This window comes from Heliconius melpomene, chromosome 14 (assembly GCF_056956725.1).
Source record: "Heliconius melpomene rosina isolate 202511_hmr_F chromosome 14, ASM5695672v1, whole genome shotgun sequence".
NCBI classification, from domain to species: Eukaryota; Metazoa; Arthropoda; class Insecta; order Lepidoptera; family Nymphalidae; genus Heliconius; species Heliconius melpomene.
Genome location: NC_140402.1, coordinates 5,264,836 through 5,288,973, shown reverse-complemented (window position 1 = coordinate 5,288,973; position 24,138 = coordinate 5,264,836). Strand labels below are relative to the sequence as shown.

Below are 24,138 nucleotides of genomic sequence, written 5' to 3'. Positions count from 1 at the left end.
AATAAATTGCATGTCAAATTAATAAATATTCTAATATATTGGTATATGTCGAAAATATTACAAATATAAGAAAAAAAATTATCCTATGTTCATCCCGAGACCCTCAAGTATCTTATCACAATTAAATTAGCGGCTTGGCCCTGATTGCGTAAAAGACAGACAGACAGACAGAGTTACTTTCGAATTTATAATATAGGTATGGATACGTTAAAAAAATCCTAATTGAAATATATGACATAATTATTTACATATACTCCGTACATAAGAAACAAAATACAAAATTACTAATATAAATAAGATAATTAATCATAAAATAAATTAACTTGAACCAGCAATATGACTAGTTATTCCCTTAGAGATTGCATAGTTGACTGAGCATTCTGACATGGAATCGAACCGGTTCTACTTGAACAACTGATTTCAATAGAACAAATGGTAGTTGAAGTTATCGTTGTGAATGATTGACGGTTTTAAACCGTTCCTGATGGGTTCGTGTGGGCTGGATCTAGTTATAGCTATTTCTATTTGTTTTTAGTTAAATTTTGTTTAAACAAAGGAAAAATAGCGATTCCTACTTGGGGCAAGAAAGAAAAATTTGTTAATTTAATTACTGAATTATTAATATTAATATTAAAGCATTAAATAAATTTAAATATTATGAGATACGAACGAATATTTTAATAATAATTAAAAGTTAAAATTGAGATACAACAAAAATATAAAGAATATTTAGTTTTTCAGCTTAATGGTAATATATTAAGAATATTTTGGAGAAACTGTCTAACCTGCTGTTAGACAGTTTCTCCAAAATATTCTCCATTTTTTAGTGTGAAGTAATAATAGAAAATTATGAATACAGTTATATCTAATTTACAATATCTCAAACAAGGATATCACAAAAGATAAGCCATATCTAAGAAATAGAATGCCTTATTAGATACATACAATCCCAGTAAATTCTATAGACCCTACGTTTTAATGTTGTTTTTGCCTACAATGACCTTAATAACTGGTGAGTGCAATCCATCATCTCGGGCGCTATCCGAGCTACTGGGTACGATAAAAGGTCTATTTATAAGCTGGTCATCATATGCAACTCTTTGGAATTCTCTATTCTCTATTGTGGATATGGCAATCATAATGTTCTTTCGATTTAAATATTGAAATGTAGATTTTTGATGATATTATCGTTATATAATTTAATCAGTTTCACGTCGTATCCCGCACACGGCAAGGTAGGCAGAGGGAACCTAGTGTTAAGACACTCGGTTCCCCATTTGGCGCAGGGGCACAAGGGTGTGACTGTAACGCGAAGGTTGTGGTTTCGATCCCCACTTGAGGAAGTGAAATATTTATTTTCATTTTTATTTCCATTTCTTCGCTCTGGTGTCGAGGCAAAGCGGGGCTTTGAGTTCTGCCAGTCAACACACAATGCCTACAAAATTCGAAATTGGGAAACGACTGTCTTAACACTAGGTCCCCTTTGCTTATCCTGCTGGGACCTATGGCGATAAAATCATATATCAAATAGAAGAAGACCAAAAAAACGATAAAATATCATTGATTTTTAAATCACTTTTATCATTAAACGTCTACCTATATAAAATTTTTCAAGTAAAAACTTGAATCGCTAAACATCTCTAACATGTATGTTATTATCCAGAAGTCGTCGATAGTATCTAACTCATACCCTACGAGGCTATGATAGACTATTACGTTATATATAATCTAAGTGTGTCCAACCGCAAATAGTAAGGCATTAGCAACGCATAAACCTGGGCACGCGATCGACGTCGTCCATGGATCTAGAAGCTAGAGCTAGAAGCTACTTCTAGACTGGTTTTACTGGTTTATTTTTTAATTCTTTTTTTTGGGTTCCCACTGTATCCCGCTCAGATCAGGGCAGGGTAGCCAGAGGGATGATAGGAACTCTGTTCCCAATTTACCGTTAAATTCTGGAGGCGATGCGTGTTGAATGGCGGAGAGAAATAAAAATATTAATCATTTCATTTTTCTAAGTGGGAATCGAACTCACAACCTGTCGTGTTTACAGTCACACTCTTGTGCCTCTAAGCCACGTCTGGCCTTAATTCTGGGTTCATTTCTTTAATTCAGTCGTTTATTTAATATTCAATATAAAAGTTTAGGTCATTTACTTATGAATGTACTTATGTAAGAAAGTTCCCTCTATCCTGCGAGATGTGCGGACGCGTAACGTAAAAAAAAATTGCATAATTCCCTACTGGTATCGCTTGAACAAGTAAAGTAGTTTTTGTCTCTTTTTCAATACAATCTATTATAATAACAGTTATTTTAACATAAAAAGTAAATCTAAATCTGTATATATAAACTACGGCCATAGCTAATTATAATTAAAAACATAACAGTAAAACTAGATGGCAATTTTCAGAAGAAATCTTCGAGTAACTATAATTATATGAATAGAAAAATAATATTGCGTAAAGTGCTAACCAACTATTAGAATATAATGAGATGTTTCCTCCTGGTTTAACTATTATAGATTTTTCATACTAGACGCTACTAGGTTTTTAAATAGACGATCATTTCATATAAAAAGTTTTTTTTTTTATTATTTTTTATTAAGACCATATGAAGAATCATATACTCTATTTTCCATCCATCCATCAGCCTTTCAACGTCTACTGCTGGACATAGGCCTCCCCTAATTCTCGCCACTCCATCCGGTCCTGCGCTGTGTGAATCCAGCGGATTCCCGCTGTCTTTTTAAGGTCGTCGGTCCACCTGGTTTATTCAATTTTACCTCATAGTAAAAGTTAATATCACATAGAAATTGTAAATTGTAAGTCTACATAAACTTATTACAAATTTTGTATGGCGTTTATTATAACACCATGGTGTAATACCATTGAATCGTCGTATAATATTAAAGTACATCGATAGTATTATTTGAATATAATAAAACAACTCTACAATAACATTAGAAAGGGACAGCGGATAAAAGCAATCAGTGGCGCGTGCGCATCACGGTATGCGGTTTTTTCACATAATCCATCTCTTCAATGAAGAATAATTGACCAGATCCAACTACGTCGTAGAAGGAAATGGTCGAGGCTATAGTTAGAGCCGGTATCATTACGTACCTCGTTCATATAAATATAAAGGAATTTATATCATCAACATTCCATTGGTATCGGGGCTTCGATTCTCGTATTGGACGATGATTTGCAAATTTCAACCTGTATAGATTTTGGTCCTCTCAAATTCGGGGTCTTGGGTCAGTCAACACGAAATGGAGGCCAGAAGGTCAATTCTAAAAGCGCCGAAGTAGTGTGTACTGCAGCAATTGTTCTCATATAATGAAAACCTGGTAATGGATCTTTGATTATCGCTTGATGGAGAAGAATGATAAATCAAGCTCTGGTTATTCGCAGTCGCCGCGGCTGTCCTGTGATTTTGCTATTTATCTGCAAAAATAGTTTTTGTTGGCGTTTTGATTAAGATTCAAATTGGATTCCGATTAGATAGTGTGAGTGCGTTCATTGATTAATGACACTTTCTTGCTGGCCAGTCTTCGAGAGGCCCTTCTGATGCAGAATGTGCTGTGGTTATCGAGGGTAATACACCTACTGGTGCCATAGGTATATTTATTAGCAACTAATTATATGCAAATGTGTAATAAATTGTTAATATGACATTAAAATTACTGTAATTAAAGTAATTGTATAGTTTTATTTATAAAGGCAAAAGCGCGGCGTAGAGTTCTGCAACTCAACACGCCATGTCTCCAGATTTCGGCGGAAAGTGGGGAATGGAGTGTCTTAACACTAGGTTCCCTCTGCCTACCCTACTATGTGCGGGATACAGCGTGAAGCTGATTTATTTGATTTATTTATAAAATTTCTATTTATTACAAAAAAATGGTATAGCAAAGTGAAACCAATGTAAGCTGATTGCATTTCACATTGCTCGTGATGCGGAGGTACCTCCAGCTATCACAATTACGTACACCAGATGACACTGAATTGCAAATAAAATTACCGTTTGCACGCTTGCCATGTGTTCCTCTAATGCGGCAATTTGAACTCGTCCCCTTACTTTCTACGACAAAACTCGATCAAGCACGTAAACACTGCGCGACGGAGATTTGAGCACTTTTCTAAAAGAACGGATACTTTCTTATAGCAAGTTAGCATTACTTGACTTTTATGGTTAAAACAGATTAAGTAACGGTAACTGGATTCTTTACTAAAGTAGCCAAACTATTTGCATGGCTGTTCATACAAAAAATATATTCCAACTTCCAGCACTTCAAAAGTAAACCAGATTTATTTGTTTTTTTATATGCTTTTTCTCTTTTTCTTTCGTTATTATTCATTCATAATTTATTATTACGAGCTGTCGCCTGCTACTTTGTTTACATTCTATCTTTTTTAGTTTTGTTTGTAAAACATAATTTCTCGTTTTTTGAGGTTCTCCTAAGAATTTAGGAATATTCTCCAATGAAATGACTAACAAATACACAGATTTCTACAATTAGTAAATTCGTCTTTTTTTTATCTGTCAGCCATTAGAGTGAAAAGCGATTTTTTTTATATTGTATTAAAAGTAAAATAAATAATAAGTTTTAAAACGAAAAATTCAGCACAAAATGGGGAACGGAGTGACTTAACACTAGGTTCCATTTGCCTACCCTGCTGTGTGCGGGATACAGCGTGAAGCGTGAAGCTATCTGTGTATCTAAGCAAAACAAGTGTTGTCTTTTGTTGATTGCTAGAACCATCTTGTACTATTGACTATTATTGTACACCTCATAAGGCTTGACGCGGACAGTTATTGTTAATGACCGAATAAATACTTTATCTAATAATCTAACCTCTTGTGTGTTGGTAAATAATTTTTGGGTCATTTTTGGGTCAAATTTAAAGTTGAGAGACAATTGCTATGAAAGTTCAAGGGATGGTACGGTATTTGTTATAAGACCTAGTTCTTTCGCTTTATCGTCTGTACAATAATTGCATTGTGAAAATATATGTAATAAAAAAGTGTAAAGATTAGATGATAGAGGCTAATTGTGGCGCAGAGGTTAAACGTCGAATATAAACGCAACAGGTTGTGGGTTCGATTCCCACTTGAAGAAATTACTATATTTAATATTTTCATTCATCGCCGCTACCGCTTTTCTTTGCCTTGTTACCAGAGCGAAGACGTTCTGGTAAAACGCGGCATTGAACGTGCAATGTCTCCAGAAATCGATAGAAAGTGAGTGCTACGTGCGGGATGCAGCGTGAACCTAAAAAAAACTTTCTTACAATCTTTCTGCATAAACATTTAATTGCAAATTTCGGAACGTAGAGGTACGAGGTTCGATTCCAGGACTCGTTATTTATAAAATGATTATAGCACCTTGTTAGTGATAGAGAAGTGAGCTCGCATTAATTTATCAGTCCACGATAATGGATCAGATGGCTTAACGATCTTGGTTACGTATACATTAGTTCACAGCATAACCTTAGAATTATCTGTATAAAATAACAGGGTAAACACAAACTGTGTTTTAGACTTCCTCTGGAGCTAAATAGTCAATTTCAACACATGCTCGTTTCATTTTAATAGGGTATATTTGTTTGGTAATGTTTTTTGTTATTTAATAGAATATGGTAGATGAATTTGTAATTAATATTTGCAAATTAATGCTGAAAATTGTCGTCAGTTCAATGATTTTAAATGAAGTGGATTTTGTAAATTATTTTAGTTTAAATAAGATCTGAAATCCAGACATTATGTGACTGTAAACGGTACAGGTAGTGGGTTCGATTCCTGCTAGAGAAAATGAAATATTTAATATATTCATGAAAAATTATAGAAACACTCTGGTGTGAATGAAGCAATACGTGGTCTCGCCACTGGACACATTGCCTGCAGAATCCGACAGAGAATGAGGAGCGGAAGTACTTGGACAAGCACTACGTTCCCGGGTTCCCTCTGCCTACCTTGCTGTGTGCAGGATACATCGTAAAACTTAAAATGGAAATCGGATCTTAAATATCGGAAACTAAAAAAGAATATAAGAAATAAAATTAACCATTCCACCAACAGTACCAACAATATATCACAACAAACTTATTACCATTCTAAATAAGTTATTACTGGTCGTGTATACGCGTCGACGGAGTCGCAATTATAACCTTTGATGATTTCATATAAGCCTAACTTATAGGTTTGTTAAAGAAATAAAACTAATAAGCATGTAGAAAAAAAAACTAATAATTTTAATATAGGTATATATTTTTTAACATCACGCTGTAGGCAGAGGGAACCTGGGAACCCAAGATTAAGAGACTCCGCAGTCTGTACTCTTTAGGGTATTACTCTTCTTTAGTTTTCTCCGAATTCTGAAGGCATTGTGTGTTGAGTGGCGGATCTTAACGCCGCGCTTATGCCTCGTTACCAGAGCGAGGAAATGAAAATATTAAATTTGAAAGCTAGTATCCCTGTGCGACAAAGGACCTCAGCTTGATTTGATAAATAATAATAGAAAAAAGTTGAAACTGACATGTTTAAAAAAGTAACTACAGTTATTTCCTTTGCGTCATTTATACGTTGAGTAATATTCTTAAATTGTTTATGTTAATTAATTTAATAATGATTAAGCTGTATTTGTGTAGGTAGTTTTAATTTTTTTTTCTATATTAAAATGAACTTATAGCCAAATAGCATACCTACAGTAAAAAATATTCGAAAAGTTATAGAAAATGAGAACTGCAACTTCTTGTTTCAATTTTTTACTCAAATAGAATCGAATGTGCCAAATCTAAAAGCTATATTATATGTATATATATTAATCTAAATGACACCCCTAGTACAAACTAGTTATATAAAGAAATCTACATCCACCTAAGTCCTTTATATGCATCATTAATTACTACGAGTAGACGTCCTGGGAAAATTGACAATATACGTCTTGTCGTTTTCCATAAAAAAAAAAGATATTTTCAATTTCTTCGATCTGGTAACGAGTCAAAAGGCGACATTGGGTTCCACCATTCAACATGCAACCTCCAGAATTCGTCGGAAAGTGGGGAAACGAAGTGTCTAAACACTAGAGTCCCAAATTCACTATGCCTAAAATTATAAATCTAACGCCATACATTTATAAATTAAGTCTGCACTTACGAGTAAAGCTTCTACTTCAAAATTTATTCACGTCTCCATACAAAAATAATAATATCAAATTATTTATTATCATAAAAGCCTCGTATCTAACTGCTACCGTCTTTCACTAGAAGACACGAAGTTTATTTAAAAAATAAATATACTAATGCCTAATGGCTGCTTCAGACGTGTTATTACGAGTCATCATTTGTTGGTTTTTTCCATATTGGGGTCAAGAAATTCAAATCAACAATTACGTATTACTTATCCTATTAATGTTATTTTCATAGAGCACCATAGGTATGTTAGGTTATTAATAATATAATTTTGTTTGGAACAAGGTTCAAAATCGTTACATACTAAACGGTCAAACGGTCACTGTATTACAATGGGAAAGGAAATAATCGACGTGCGTGCCGCCATATTTGAATTGATTGATATTTTATTTGAGAGACGACTCGACATACTTTTTTTTTTATTTGAAACAGGTGTAGGGGATTTGGCTTTTGAAGAAGTTATGATGTTTTTTTAATAGTGACAACCTTTAAAAAATCAAAGAGAGTACTTTTTATATATAAATGCTACCAATGTGGATTGGAAGAGGCCGTCGCGTCGTGGCGCAGGGGTGTTACTGTAATGCAACGGTTGTGGATTCGATCCCCAGTCGAGGGAATAAATTATTATTTATTAATATTTTCATTTCTTTGCTCTGGCACATCAAAACACATCAAAAGTCCGGCGTTGAGTCCCGCCACTCAATACGCAATGCCTCGAAAAATTCGGCGAAAATTGGAGAACAAAATATCTTAACACTAGGTTACCTCTACCTACTGTCTGCGGGATACAGCGTTAAAGCAATAGGCTAAATACTAAAGTATACTGTTGTCTAAATATCATCCATAGCAAATGATAGTAGATTTCCATTTAACTAGTAATTTCTGCAACGAACACACGTTTTTAATTTAAATATAAATATTTTAATACTATAAATGACTCGTCTCTTTGTATACCATCATTTATAACTAAGCAGCAATGAAGACTTAATCATACATTTTACTATAGTATCATTTTATAGCTATGCGCCCGCTTATTAAGTTCCGTACGTGTATGTAATATCTGTCTATCTCTGATTACGTTAATAGTGGACACTTATTATAGAAAATACTGTGTTTCTTTAGCGTTTGATATTACCTGCCGATGAAATTGTTGAAAGCATAATCTATATAATATTCATCAATTAAAAAAAAACAATTTTATAATCCATACCTATATTATTAATTCGAAAGTAACTCTGTCTGTCTGTCTTTTACGCAATCAGGGCCAAACCGCTAATTTAATTGTGATAAAATACTCATATAGAGATACTTGAGGGTCTCGGGATGAACATAGGATATTTTTTTTTCTCATATTTGTAATATTATCGATATATACCAATATATTAAAATACTTATTAATTTGACATGCAATTTATTCTGCCATGTTAACATCAACCGTCGCTATGCGACCGTTGCTAAGCAACGATTTGTAAAGTTTGTTGTTAGAAAACGTCAACCAAAATGAGCTTGCTTAACGCATCTCTCTATTGAAAACTGACAATAATTTCATAAATATATTAATAAATATTCGTATAGTTCAAGCGGGCGTAGCCGCGTTCGGGTCCACTAGTATTTTAATATAAAAATAAAACAATATGTTTTAAATAACATTCACTTCATTATTTTCTAAAATATATAAAATATAAACATAATTGGTTTGCTCCCATTGTAATATGGCACTTTAGAATACATCCAGCTTTTATTATTTGAGTATGGCAATACTACGAATACAATGAGATTCCATATTACATAAGATTACTGTATCGAATATATCAATTATTTCTTCTAATTGCTTGTAAATCACTGTGACTGAACAACTTTTTCCTCTTATAACAAATCTCTTAAAGTTAAATAACCTATTAGAATCTAACTGTGTTCACAACTAATTCCATTAAAATTAAAAATAATTAATAAAAATAAGATTAAATATTATTCGATTCGAGATATAATTTTATAGAAAGCTTTATTATTTTCTTTATTTCTACATCAAATATGTATTGTACAGGCTTTTTACAATTAAATTTGGACAACACCTTAGGCTACGTTAGTTCTTTTTCTTCCATGTTAAGGTCACCACATGTACGTCTACCCAGGTTAAAACCAAAATATCTGAGTCAGTCATTCAGATATAGATATTAGCTGTAATCTCGCATAATAGCAATAATATGCATCAAATTAAGATATAATAAGTGATTTAGAGAATGCCGGTGTCTATACTCTCTCTCTCTCTGGTCTGGTCTGGTCTGGTCGGTGTCACGTCGGCGGTGCGTGCGCAATCACAAAGATTACACTATATTCGCAGTTTCGATGCAATACGCGCGTCCGTCCGTTACACGAACATCGCTAATATCGACACGTAACTAAACTCAAAAGCGAGACGAATTTATCATTAATGCTATAGAGACGCTCGGGCTCGATTAGCAAGATTTTATAGTGTTTTGTGGATTTGTTTTTTTTTAGATTTATGCTATATCCCGCGTATTAAAGGCTTGCCAGAGGGAACCTAGTGTTAAAACTCTCCGTTACCAATTTTTCGACGATTTTTCGAGGTGTTGCGTGTTAAATGGCGGAGCTCAACGATGATATGAAGATATTAATAAATAACAATTAGTTTCCCCGAGTGGGAATCGAACCCACAGCCGTCCCGTTTACTGCACCACGATATATATACATACCTATATGATTCAATATAGGCCTAATTATAATTCACTATTGAATAAAATAATTAAAATTTTATATTTTAAATAAGATTATGAATCGATTTCTTCAAGTAGGTAATTAGCCAGTTCAGGGCTAGATAGGTAGCAGCAATAAAGTGTAGTGGATCTCTATCGGGCAAAGTAAATTTCTTCCGTAAGCAAAACACATTATGTTCTATTCTTATTTTATGTATTTCATTCGTATAATCTAAAACTATATCTTTCTAAGTCTACAAACTCACATTCTACTCAAAAATTCATAGTTTAAAACAATAAAACTAACAGGTCTCTAACTTTAACAGTAAGATATAAATCGGTGGTTTAGAGTCCGGTAGCGTCGCGGGAAACCATTGTTAGCACATCTTAATAGACCGATAGATACCGGCGGCGTACAAAGAGCGAGTGCGGTGGTCTCATTCCTCTGATATTACCATAAGAACAAGAAGCCATCAAGAACAAGATGGCACCAGGTTTTAAATATCTTAGTAAAATATTTCAATTTTACTATGTCAGATATATATATTATTGTAAATTCAGTAAATAATCTGGAAGGGATTCCAGAAGATATGAGGAATTCATGAAAATGTTAAATATTATTACTGACATGTGATTTAAGCGTTGTCAAAACCACTTGGACATCCCACAGTGCAAGTTGAAATACTATTTTTTGTGCTGCTTTTATACATAAAATATTGTTTTGATTTTAAAATCTAAAGCTAATTGTGGTGCAGGAACATAAAGTAGGTTTTGGGTCCTATTGAGCGGCGTTGAGTTCCGCCATACAGCCTTAAAAATTCGGCGAAAAATAGGGGTATCTTAGCACTAGGTTCCCAGGTTCCCTTTACCTACCCTGCCAAATGCGGGATACATAGTGAAGCTACAAAAAAAGAACAAAAATATTTTATTTACAGCTAGATATATTACAAAAAACTATATTAAGCATTTTCATAAAAAAATGTAATGTATATACCACATTACATTCTCTAGTAAAAGATAAGTATGACATTCTAAAGAATATATTTTTAAATTGTCATCATTTTTTCGCTTCAAGCATTCATAATAACAACCGTTTCTGGTCCGCGTTCCAAAAATCAAGCGAGGGTTTCATAAAGAGATTCCACTAACCGCGGGTCAGGGGGCCATGTGGTGTACCTAACGATGGTCATTGTCGTTCCGGCGAAGCCTGACAAACCCGTCAGCGCACAATAGCCCCACATAGCGAAAACTAACGTCTGACACGCCTGTTTACTTGATGGCCAAAATTACGTATCTTCTAAACTGACAAATTTATTTATAACTAGTAATTCGTTCGCGGTTTCGCCCGCTTGAGCGGACTAAATTGTGTTCTTATCATTATGCAATTTTCACTATTGTAATTTCTTTTAACCTCTACTGCTTTTTTAAATATCTTTTTGATTACTACTTACAAATTTTTAAGCGCTTTTAGACCACCAGGATTTTGATCATCTAATACGGTTGCATAATTGAGAGAATCAATAAACTGATGTTGAGTTAATAAAAAGATTTAAAAAGACTTATAAAAAGTTTTAGTCACTACATTATACTAGAAGTCATGAAGAAAACGGTCAAGTGGGAGTTGGACACGCCCACGAAGGGTTCCGTAAGATAACGGGATAACTTATAAAAGTAGACAAACTTAAGTTTGCAAACATATGCACTCATTTTGTATTAAATGAACTACAAATATAAGTTTGTATTGATATTTTTCTATAATCATATAAAACCCATAAATATTCCAAAACTTTATTTTCAATTTTAGATCCATGGGACGTAATCCTTAGGTTTTTATTACACGAGGAATTTCATACAAAATGCAGAAAAATCGATGCGTAAATGCTCGTATCTATTGATTGCGTTGACTTATTTAAGCTTCATTTTTGTCTGTGCGTCAAAGGACTAAAGAATTGAATATTTAATATTAATGTTAGCGTGACGTCCACACGATTTCGACACAAATTATCTTGACAGACGAACAGGTAATTAAGGGTTCCGTTTTTACCTTTTGAGGAACGGAACCCTAAAAATGGACTTAATCAATTTATTTTGACAATTCATTGAATGTTCATTTACTTTAAATTACTTACATTCAATATTGGACACGGTAGAGTAAGCAATATATAAGACTAAAAATTTATTTAAGCATATCCTATCATTAGTTTCTATTGCAAGCCCGATAAACACTAAATACCTATAAAAGAAATCTATTTATAATTGTTATTTTTATACATATCTACATATAATAATTATTAACATCCCGCTTATTCTTGTCTTGTCGAGAGAAATTATTTAAAAACTTGTATCGCTAAAGGATATCCTGAGACCTGACGCGTGTTTTCATCGATGAAGTCCTTTAGGCGCCGATGTTGTTTGTCCGGTGCGATGTTAACGAGTTCGACAAGTGTTAACTGGTTTTATAATTATGTAAGAGTATTTAATATGATAATACTAGAAAATCAAAGTGGATGAGTATGTCTGTTGAAACGTGATTTTTTACGGTTTTGTTATTAACCATCAGTTCTGGCAGAAGGGGCAAAAGAGAGAGCTAAGAGGAAAGGGAAAAAGAGAAGGGGTGTCAATGTACCTAAACATGATAGGTAGTGGGTATGATTCCCATTCGAGGAAAATGAAATATTTAATATTTTGTTATTTTCGCTCTGGTGTCAAGCCTGATCTGGTGTCATGCCTCTAAAATTCGATTGGAAGTGGGAAACGGAATGTCTCAACACTAAACTCTCTCTACCTACCCTGCTACGTGCGAGATACAGTGTGAAGTTAAAAAATATGATTAATGAAAATCCATACATACGTTAGTTTTGGTCAGACATTGTAGATACCACTGCACTACGATGAGTTCAAAAATTATCTAATTATCGTATTTCATATGTAATTATATATATAGGCAACAGAGTGTCTTAGGCACTATATTTCCTCTTCCTATCCTGCTATACGAGGGATACAGCGTGAACGCTTTTTAACATTTAAATACTTACATGTTTTTAATAGTTTTTTTTTTATCAATAGTAATAAAATATTCGTCCATCTCTGTTCAAATTGTATATTGAACATTGTAAATAAAGATGTGATGCTTAATGGCTCCCTGTGTTATTTTAACGTTACATTTATATGTTTCGAAAGTTATATTTGTCGCAACCGTAAAATATTATATTAGTATCGGTCATTAGCCACATTTAAAATATTTTATTATTGAGGAAAAATGCAAATAATAATATTAGTATCGTGAATAATTAAAACTAGAATAATTTAATATTTTAATCTAAAATATGTAATATATGCTTGAAGATTAGAATTCAATACCTCTAATAATTCTTGAATACTAAAACAAGACGCATTTGAAAATATTTTTTAATATATCTTATCAAAATATGTTTTAATGATAAAATAAATACGAAAAATATTTCAAAAACTAGTAGGAAAGTGGGGAACAGAGTGTCCTAACACTACTTTCTTCCCTGATAAAGCTAAAAACAAATAAGCTCTTGACACGTTAAAAAAATAAGTTGTATTAGAATTACTTTTATAATTCTAATCTCCATTATTTTTTTCAATTCTATATCATCTAAAATTAATACTGTTTAACTTTATGAAATGATCCTGTAAAAGTGTAATATAATTTATATTTATTTCATTAAGGAGCTACGTACGATCGCCATAAATTTAAAAATCCACATTACATTTTATAATGTATCCACATATTAGTATGAAGGAAATAAATTTTTAGTAATATACCCCCATATTGGCTCATTAACACTTACGGTGTGATATTTTTATTAAATTCACATAAAAAGCGAACCACTTAATCGAGGGATAAACAAATCCATTAAACTTTAAGAAGCTTTCAAGACAAAACTTGATGAAAACAACATAAATCGATATATTTAACGATATCGATGTTAATTTACGATTTTTTAATTAATATTTACTTATATGATGGGTTGAAATCACCAAAAAAATACCTTAGAATCAAGGTGTTCCACCACTTAAAACCCAATTCCTCCATAAATCAGCGGAAAGTGGAGAATTTTAGCACTAAGCTCCTGCCTACTCTGCTACATGCGTGATACAGCGTGAAGCTGAAAAAAAAAGAAAAAAGATAATTTGTAAAATATAATTTTAAAATAATATTATTTTTTGTTATATGAATAGCAGACGCTACTACATCAACACGAGAACCGTTTAAGTGCAGAACGGTACTGGAGTGAGGATCAAATATCACATTATGAGATTTATATACAATTTTATTTATTTAGCTTTATAATTATACATTATACTTATATTGAAATTACATATTATTACATTTTTTGCGTCACGCTGTATACCGCAAACAGCACGGTAGGCAAAGGGAACCTAGTGTTAAATACTTCGTTTGCCGTTTTCCACCGAATTCTGGGAGATTGAGTGTTGAGTGGTAGAACTTAACGCCGCGCTTTGCCTCGACACTGGAGCGAAGAAAATAGAAATATTAAATATGTATTTCAATATTCGAGTGGAAATCGAACCCGCAATCTGTCACCTTTACACTACTGGCCTCATTTTTATTAAATTAAAATTTAACTTCAATCAACATTACCTGTTGCCTTGAACGTAAAAGTAGAAATTTTACCAAGCACTATTAATAATCGAACCTACTTACCGCTAAAATTGCGCTCTCATAACAAGTCGCGGTGTCACGTATCTATGCGAAATCGTCCATGGGAACCTCGTCCGCAATGCGGCCCCAAACGATTGACAATTGATGTGCCGACGCTACTTGGAAAATAACATTATATATTACAAAGGAAATTAACTCTTATTTCTATTGAGTTAATAGTCACAATCGAATGCAATAATAAGACTTGCTGTCACAAATCGCTGACAGTACTTCATGATGGAACGTTTCACACGATGTCTTTAGTTCTAGAGACAATGCCAATATATGTATTGTATTGGAAATTAATTTACAGTTAGTTAGTTTAAGATTTTTTGATTGGGAAGTACTTGAGGGAAGTATTCAGAATTAATTGTTTTTTTTCTTATTCTTATCTTATCTTATCATTAATCATAAGAAGGAAAATGTACTTACGTTGTATTTTTAGTTATTTCATATTGTAATCAAAAGTAATTAATTTATGTGACATGTGATATTAATGACATGATATGTGAGACATGTGATACTAATCAAGTATGTAATAGTCAATTTTATGTGTTTTTTATTTATATAGGCATTTTTTTAGGGTTCCGTACCTCAAAGGGTAAAAAAGAACCTTTACAGGATCACTTTGTTGTCCGTCTGTCAAGATAATTTATCTCGGGATTGTGTGGAGGTGGCGTTTGGCTGAAATTAATATCAAATATATAATTATATAAGTTTTTAGTCAACGCGTTCAAAGGAATAAGTGTTTATGAATCGATTTTTCTGCATCTGCATCTGTATGAAATTCGTTGAAAAAAAAATATTTCAATTCGACCGGGAATCGAACCCACAACCTGTCGCTCTTATATTGCACGCTTTTGACTGCGCCACGACTGGCCTTTAAAATATTTCTGATTATTGAGAAAAAAACAGTGATTAAATGCAACAAAGATTTTTTATTAATCTATAAGATTAATAAAAAATGAAAATGATTCACTACTACATTTTTTTTTCTTTCCAATTATAATTAGAAAACCTTACAATAGACATGCCCTTTCAATGCTAGCAGAATGGAGACCTATCAAATAATTATTACATATTAATTTTACATAGACTTAATTACTAAGAAATTAATTCATTTCAACTAATATACCTCTAAATATCAATAAACACGTACTAAAGTCAGATTAATGAGACTTGTCTGTTAATGATCGATCGCTTTCCAACATGTAAGTAACATCAACACAAAGCCATTGTGTCCAAAACTAACTATTCCCATAATGATTGATGGCTCTAAATTACATCTCAATATTTTCAATTAAATTCTTACGACTATTGAAATACGTTTTTTATTTAATCTTATTATAGGTTCAATTTTATTTGAATGGAATTAGTGACAATGATTCACTAAAATTCGTTGGAAGTATGTAGTTCGATATTTGGTTGCGTTGGTTTTTTTTTTTATTTGCTAATAAAAATATCGTGAAATTTAAGATTTGAATTAATAATATAAGTAACGTAACTACTTACGGTTGTTATATTTATGTTTTTGAGATGTAACTTTTTTATTGAATCGCTAGCAAATAAATTATTACTAGTTTTTGAAATATATGTAAATATTTAGCTTTACGTTGTATTCCCCATTTTCCCGGGTAGGCAGAAGGAGCACAATGTTAAGACACTCTGTTCCCCAATTTTCGTCGAATTTTGGTGTCATTAAATATGTCATATCATCGAGTGGGGATCGAACCCATAACACATTTGTGCCCCTGTGCCACAACTAGCTTCAAAACAACCTTTAAAAGTAGAGTATAGTTTGTTTTATAAAATAAAATAAATTATTGTTAGCCTTTTTCATCACCATACAATAAACCATAGTAAAATTTAAATTAGTATAATGAAGCAGACATCTAACAAACAGACACTCGTATATTTTTTTAAAAAGGAAGCAGTACTTATCCTGAATGCATTAAAAGCACTACCAACATTTAAAAAATATTAAATATTTTTAATGTAAGCCTTCTGGGAGGCCAGAGCCCTTATTTTAAACGAATAAACACCCAAGTTGCTATTGAAACTAAATATGTTGAAATATATTGGAAATTTTAGCCAAAACTTATTGTAACGGCGTCGTGAAATTTTGACAATTAGATATCTTTTTTTACACACATGTGCGAATGTGACACTTAATTTTTTTTTAACGAATGCCTTAAGTATCTCTAAATATGCCCGCCGTGGTATTTAAACCTGCGATCATCGACCGAACGATCCCAATTTCATTATAATGTCGATAAACTTTACGATTCTATATTATAGTATTATTATATAAGATCTGAAATTGCTATGCCATATCACCTTTTTATAATTGTGGACCTTTCTTTAAGTTATAGGTAAAGTGAAGAAAACCAGAGCCGATATTGTTTTAAATGTACTTTATTTGAAGTGGTGTTTCTTTTTGCAGGGGGCCCTAGTGCTAAGACACTCCTTTCTCCATGTGCCGCCGAATTTTTGAGACATTGCATGCTGAGTAGCGAATGCTGCAACGCGAAATAAAAATATTAAATGGTTCTTTCCTTCAGTGAAAATCAAACCCACAGTCGACCCCATTGTCGTGAATACGGTCGTACGCTCGTGTCACTGCAGACGCTTCTATATATAATTCGGGATAAAGTATCCAAATATAATAAACAAAAATATTAAAACAAAACGTCAAAAAAATTACCCATCTTGAAACAGTTTGTTTATAGCAATGCTATTATGTTATATCCACTATCCATAAATTCAAATTCAAATTCAAAATATTCTTTATTCAAATAGGCAATTATTATAAGCACTTTTGAATCGTCGAATGAACATATGAACAAAAAGCTACCACCGGTTCGGAAGGCAGTTCTGCTGACAAGAGTCGGCAAGAAACTCAACAGAATACCTAAATACCATATATTAGGTTCTCATGTTTCTATAAGAAATAGCAATAATTACTAAGATGTAAAGTATGACACTGATATAATGTATAAACGGACAAAATTATTAATAGTACTTAGCTTTATAATTATTAATTCATAAACTTAGAAATAGATATTTTAATAAAAAAAATCATATAAAACCCAAAATAAGTATAAACAGAATAAATTCACCGTGACTTCTATAAAACCAGTTGTCCATGGCCAGCGTAGCAACAGCTAACAGAACATATTTGTTATTTGTTCACCTTAGTCGCGCCGACCTTAAGTACTAATACAAGCGTTGCTCTCCAGGACGTCTTTAGTTATGTATTTGATGTATTTGAGCATGGGATAATTATGTGGAACCGAATTAACTGTACACGCAATTCTACTAATACTATAAATGTGGAAGTTGTGAGGATGCATGTTTGTTTCACTCTCACGCTAAAACTACTGAACAGATTTAGACGAAACTGTACAGTAATGTTGGTTATAGATCAGAATAAAATATAGTCTACAATTAATATATAAAAAGCTTAAGCGGGCGAAGCTGCTTTTGGGTCCCTAGTATATTCTAAATACCAAATTCGATTATACTTATAATATTAATTTATTGTTTAATTAATGTGACTACGATTAAGCTTATGATTATACTAATATTTTACATTACGTTGACTAGATTGATATATTCTGTGTTTAAAGGACATAGATCAAAATTTTTTATATTAATTTCAACTTGATATTTCCACACGATTTCAAAATAAATGGTTTTGACAAACGGACAAAAAAGTCATCCTATAAGAATTCTATTTTTATCTTTAGAGGTACGGAACCCCAATAATATTAATAGCCTCCTGCTAAGTAAATTATGTACCTTCTGGTACAGGCCAATATGGTCTTCCTGCACTTTACTTCATAAAATACTTTGTTTCTAATTTATTAATAAAAATACCATTTCTGGATTAATGTAATAGAAGCCGTTTATAAGTTAAATTTATAATCATTAATGTCATAGTTAAATGTTGCCTTATAATTAAACAGAGATTTTTTTCAGCTTCACGCTGTATCCCGCACACAGCAGGGTAGGCAGATGAAACCTAATATTAAAACAGTCCGTTACGCACTTTTCACTGAATTTTCGAGGCATTGCGTGTTGAGTGGCGGAACTCAACGCCGCGCTTTGTTTATATATTTTTTTGTACCTGCCTACCCTGCTATATGCGGGATACAACTTGAAGCTGACAATATTAATAATATAAAACAATAAATTTTCATGTATTTACTTTATATTTATAAGACCCCCATCAGTTAAAGTGCATTATGGAAGTTTATGCGCTTAAGGCGATCTGTCTCTATAAAATGAATGATAATCGTAATTATTAATTAATAATTATTAGGTTTAGCTGAGTTCTGCCAAACATATAGTATATTTATAATTAATTAAAGTTACACTAAATGCTATTAATAATATTAAAAGATTATTCCTTATTCAGATTCTTAATAATTTTTAGGTCTCCGTACCTCAAAAGGTAAAAACGGAATCCTTATAGGACCATTTTGTTGTCCGTCTTTTCGTTTGTCAAGATCTAGAGATTGCCTGGAAGTATCAAAGTGATATTAATATCAAATATTTAAGTTTATGGTACTTTAAGCACGGGATTTTATTTTTTCACGTGATAATTTATTGTTGGATGGATGTTTTGGAAGGTAGAGCAGTCTTCTAACCTCACGGATATTAGCCAGCTTGGGATACCACTAAAAATAATAGCTAATAAATACGGCCTATTTTAGAAGATATATAATTAACACGACAATAAAATTTGCAATTGAACAGCCTTACTAATAATCTATAAGAGACAGTTCTATCTTAGAAGAATCTGCATAAATATGTGGCTCTTTCGTAATAACTCCTTATTATCTAACCCGAGGCATCCGGAACAACATCTGAACTGAACTAGAAATCCTTAACCTACTAATCATTAATCATCATAAATACGAAGAAGTCGCATTAGATGTAAATAATAGTTAACAATTAACCAGTCCGACAGCTTTGGTCTCAGTCAACGTTGCTTGGAGCTACAGTAATTTTAAATGAATTTCCATAAATTGTTGAACTAAATTAGTCCATAATACCACTCTATGGCGCTCTAAACATATGATGAAGCAGCAAAATGGCTAAAATGTGTTCTATGTGGAAATCTTGGAGGTTTATTAGTATTGAAAATATAATTTTATTAGCTTACTCTAATAATAGTTTGAGAAAATTAGAAAATTAAAGTAGGTCAGCTGTGTTTTTCTTATTTAGATTTAAAGAGCGAAATGGATCGATTTTGTGCTTATTATTTGGTCTTTATATAAATTTTATTAGAATTGCTGATATATATTTAACTTCAGTAAATTTAAATTATTATATAAAATATTTCGTGAACTTTAACTTTGTTTATTTATTTATTTTTTTAATATTTAACTTTACTGTAAATTGTGTAATAAGTAAAAACTTTTTTGGTTGTTAGATGTAATGTAATATTGATGTATTTGTACTAAATTATTATAAATTTTATAAATATTATATGGTAATACATTTAAAAAAATGTAGATAATTTAAATATTTTTTAGAATATCCCATATAAACTATGCAAGTTTGTGAAGATCGTAAAAATTAACGAAAATATTTTATATATATATATATACATATATAAGTATAAATATGTGTATGTAGATTTATAGTTTACGGCGTCGTAAAGACGCGTTGAAAACTTACAATGGAGGGCAAGTTAAATTAAGATGGTTTATTCTTCACTTTTACTTGCATGGAGATCATTAAAAAGTCGTGAATTTCGTTTATTTATTAACCCTTAAAATTTCTAGGTACTTTTATATAGAATCTTGTAAAATTCTATATAAAGCTTAGGGTTGATATTATTAAGTAAATCTCTAGAACTAAATTTTAAAAATTTTTAGTATTTACAATTTAAACCTAATTATTGTAATATTAGTCACTAGATAAATGTATAGGTAAAGAAATTATTTCTCGTTTTAAATATGTTAGCTTACAGCAAACTAATAAGTGTTTTTAAAATCTTTTACAAGATAAGCGGCCAGTTCTTATTATTATAATTGCCTGTTAAGTAAAACACGCTTCATGTAGAGCATAGACCTACCACCAGAGATCGTTGTCATCCTTCAAGTCTAGAATATTCTATAACTATTAAGTCTAGAACATTCTGTAACTATGTAAGAATATACATTTCCGTACAGTACTAGCAGTTGGAACGGTAGCAAATACAATTATAATCATTGACATCAATACTAGTATTGAGTGGTACTGGGTAGCACATGGCGGTGGTTTCCTGGAGTTTCTGCCGTTAATGGTAGGCTCTGCTATGGAATTAGAAGTTAGTTTTGCTCTACATTTGTGTGCCACTTGCAGTAATTACTATTAGATATTATATATATTAGGTCTAATATTGTACGAAGTGTTGACTATAATTCCAGTTTCATTTTGTATCCCGCACTCTGCAAGGTAGGCAGAGGTACACTAATGTTAAAAAACTCCGTTTACTATTTTCCGTCGAATTCCAGAGGCATTGTGTGTTGTGTGGCGGAACTGAACGCCGCACTTTGCCTCGGCTCTAGAGCGAATAAATGAAAAAAAAAGCCTCTAGAATTTGGCGAAAAATGAGAAATGTAGTGTCTTAACACTAGGTTTTCCCTAGCTGCCTGCGTGCGGGATACAGCGTGAAGCTGATTTGTTTTCATTTTTTTTTAATTAACAAATAGGAATATCTCAGCCGGTTTCACACAATAAAATATTTAAAATATGTATAACTCGACGTGCCTTACACAAGTCAGGCCGACTGCTTGACTGCAGAATAGCTCAGGAAATCATATACCTACCTAGTTCATAGCAAAAGGTAAAATTTTACCTTTCGTTCGTAAATCAGAAGCACAATACAATTCTATTACTGTAACAGTTCTCTCAGTATTAATTCTAGGGTTCTGAAACGGCACTTTAAGATGTGCAACATCCAAAGTAGGTACCTAGGATTCTAAATTCTCAACAATTTATGCCACAAACGGCCACTTCTTGTATAAGAATGCGTAGCTCCGGCCAAAGCTTAAATGAAAATCACGCTAACCTTTGTTTTGCCCCACCTAAATATATTATATGTGATTTACTTAAACAATAGCTCGTATTTGTGCGTCTGTGGGTGGTACTGGTATTTCACCATGTGGGTTTTAAATTTTTAATATTGTGTTGTTTTAATATCTAAGTAATTACTAATTAATTTTGTGCAAATGTATTTTTATTATTTATCATTTCTATCCCTTATTTTTTTTATAATCAGAGGCCAGTCTGGCGCACAAACGTGTGGGTTCGATTTCCACTCGTGGACATAACATACTTATTTAATATTTTTATTTTCTCGCTCTGGTAACGACGCTCAACAAGCAATGCTTCAAGATTTCGTCGGAAACTGTGGAATAGAAGTGTTTTAATGAAAACGGAGTATTTTCTCACTAGGTTCCCAAATACCATATGTCTAAAAAAATATAATAGGTTCAAACCATTTAAATTTGACTACCCATAAATAATGACCGACAAGAAAATTTCAATTGCAAACATCTGTAATACATTATGATTTATCAAAATAGCACGTTTATACCGAGCCCGTTGATTCTCGTTGAATGATAGGCTGCATCGTTAACGACGGCTGGGGGGTCCGGCCACCGCTGTGTCAGTTTGTCCGCGTCACTATACCGTGAAAACATTGTCACTTCAATAATATTTTAAACCGCCTGTCCCCAATTTTAGTGCTATGTTTGCTCGTCCGAGTAAACACTACCAAAAACCTTGTCATACACGGAAACGGATTTACGTAGAGTCAACACACTAGTGGACGCGTGCCACGTGTGTAGAGCGTACGTACTTCTAAGCTCAGCTAGTCAAACAAGCTGAGACAATATTTATTGCACGTACAATTAGCTATCACCAATATTGATAATCGAATTATAATTTATGTTCACGTTTTTTTTGTTATTTAATTTTTTGTTTTTTTTTTTTGTGTTTTTGGTATTTTAATATTTTTTAACTTGACGCTGTAGCAGTGTAGGTGGAAGAAATTTGGGAATCCAGTGTTAGGACACTCTATTCCCATCAAAAAACTCCTTTTCTCCCATTTCCGAAACTGAACTCAGCGCCGCGTTTAGCCTCGTTACTTAAGTAAGGAAAATTAAATGTTCTATTTCTCTGAGTGGGAATGAAACCCACATCTTAACCCTTTTCCAGTTGCAAGCTTATGCCTTATATTTACATTAAAAAATAATGAATTTACAGAAAAACACATAGCATGGCAGCTCACATTGACACAGTATAGAAGGAAAAACAAACGCCCATATTTTCTCATCAATTTTCTAAGGTTATCTCTAACTAATAATGAGAACTAAGTGAAATCGAACCCAGACAATGTATTTTTGCAATAGCGTGCGAGCTTTCACTGCGATATTATATTCTATCGGGATCGTCTCGAGGCGTCTCCGTCTGTCATATTATCTTTACATTCATATGTCAAAGTAGAGCAATTTTATTATTTCTGTTTCAAGTTTACATAATAATAGTTGAATTATTTTGTTGTGAATTGGTTTGAATAATGGAGGTGCCGTTGGCGATGGTGGGGGGTGGGATCTTACCAAAAGTTTATGCATATATGCTTGATTTCTATTGGAAGTTCTAAATATAATTTTATTTCCATTACATTGCCTTAAAATAACTATAAATTAGACCAATTATTTTTTTTACTGCACATTCATTTTTCAATCTTTCATACTTTAAGAACCGGCCAAAATCAGGTCGATACATTGAGTGATGAATGACGGAACTCAACGCCGCGTTTTTGTCTTCTTATCAGGTTGAAGATATGAAAATAATTTCACCCAATTTAAAATCGAACCCACAATCATCGCGTTTACAGTCCGACTCTTTTTATCTTATTGGTTATAACTAATTATTTAATTATATTTATTAATAATTTTAATATTTAATATTTCATCCAGATGTTGAGGATGTGGCGAGGCAGCGAGAGTGACGGCGGCGGCTAGCATGGCGGCGCTGCTGCTGCTGGTGACAGCCGCGGCCGCCGCCAGCCTCGGCGACCTGACGAGACGAGACACCGGCGACGTTTTCACTTTACTTGGTAATTTTCATTAATTATCATACAAAATTATTATTATATTTAAACAAACAGTAAGCAATTGGTTAAACTAGGCTGAAGTCGTTCAGAGAAAGTTTAGCTTGTTATAGTAGAAACTTAATATAAAACAAAACAAATCGGACCAAAAATTATTTTATATATTTAAGTAAGTTTAATAGGTGTTGAATAATAAACAATAATATGTTTACAAAAACATTACGCAAGAATTTTTTATTACGGTTTTACGATCGAAGATACTGGAGGAAGGTCATGTAAAAAGCATGAGGACCTCCCAAAGGGCATGTATGAAGAGGTAGATGACAGTGGACGAGGCGAAAGAGGTACGTAGATACCGTAGCGTGATACAGTGTGAAACTAGTTTAGTTTAGTTCTTTTATCATTTAATTGTATATGTAAATGCAA

General features: G+C 32.6%; 1 protein-coding gene across 1 annotated transcript in view; it reads left to right on the top strand.

Moving 5' to 3' along the window:
• The window catches only part of LOC146532095 (uncharacterized), a 51,211-nt gene that overhangs the window by 14,783 nt on the left and 12,290 nt on the right, over positions 1–24,138 (top strand). Inside the window, exon 3 of the mRNA XM_085197058.1 lies at positions 23,579–23,718. Within this exon, the coding sequence (XP_085053184.1) occupies positions 23,625–23,718 (94 nt within the window). The 5' untranslated portion in view covers positions 23,579–23,624. The remainder of the gene's footprint in view (positions 1–23,578; positions 23,719–24,138) is intronic.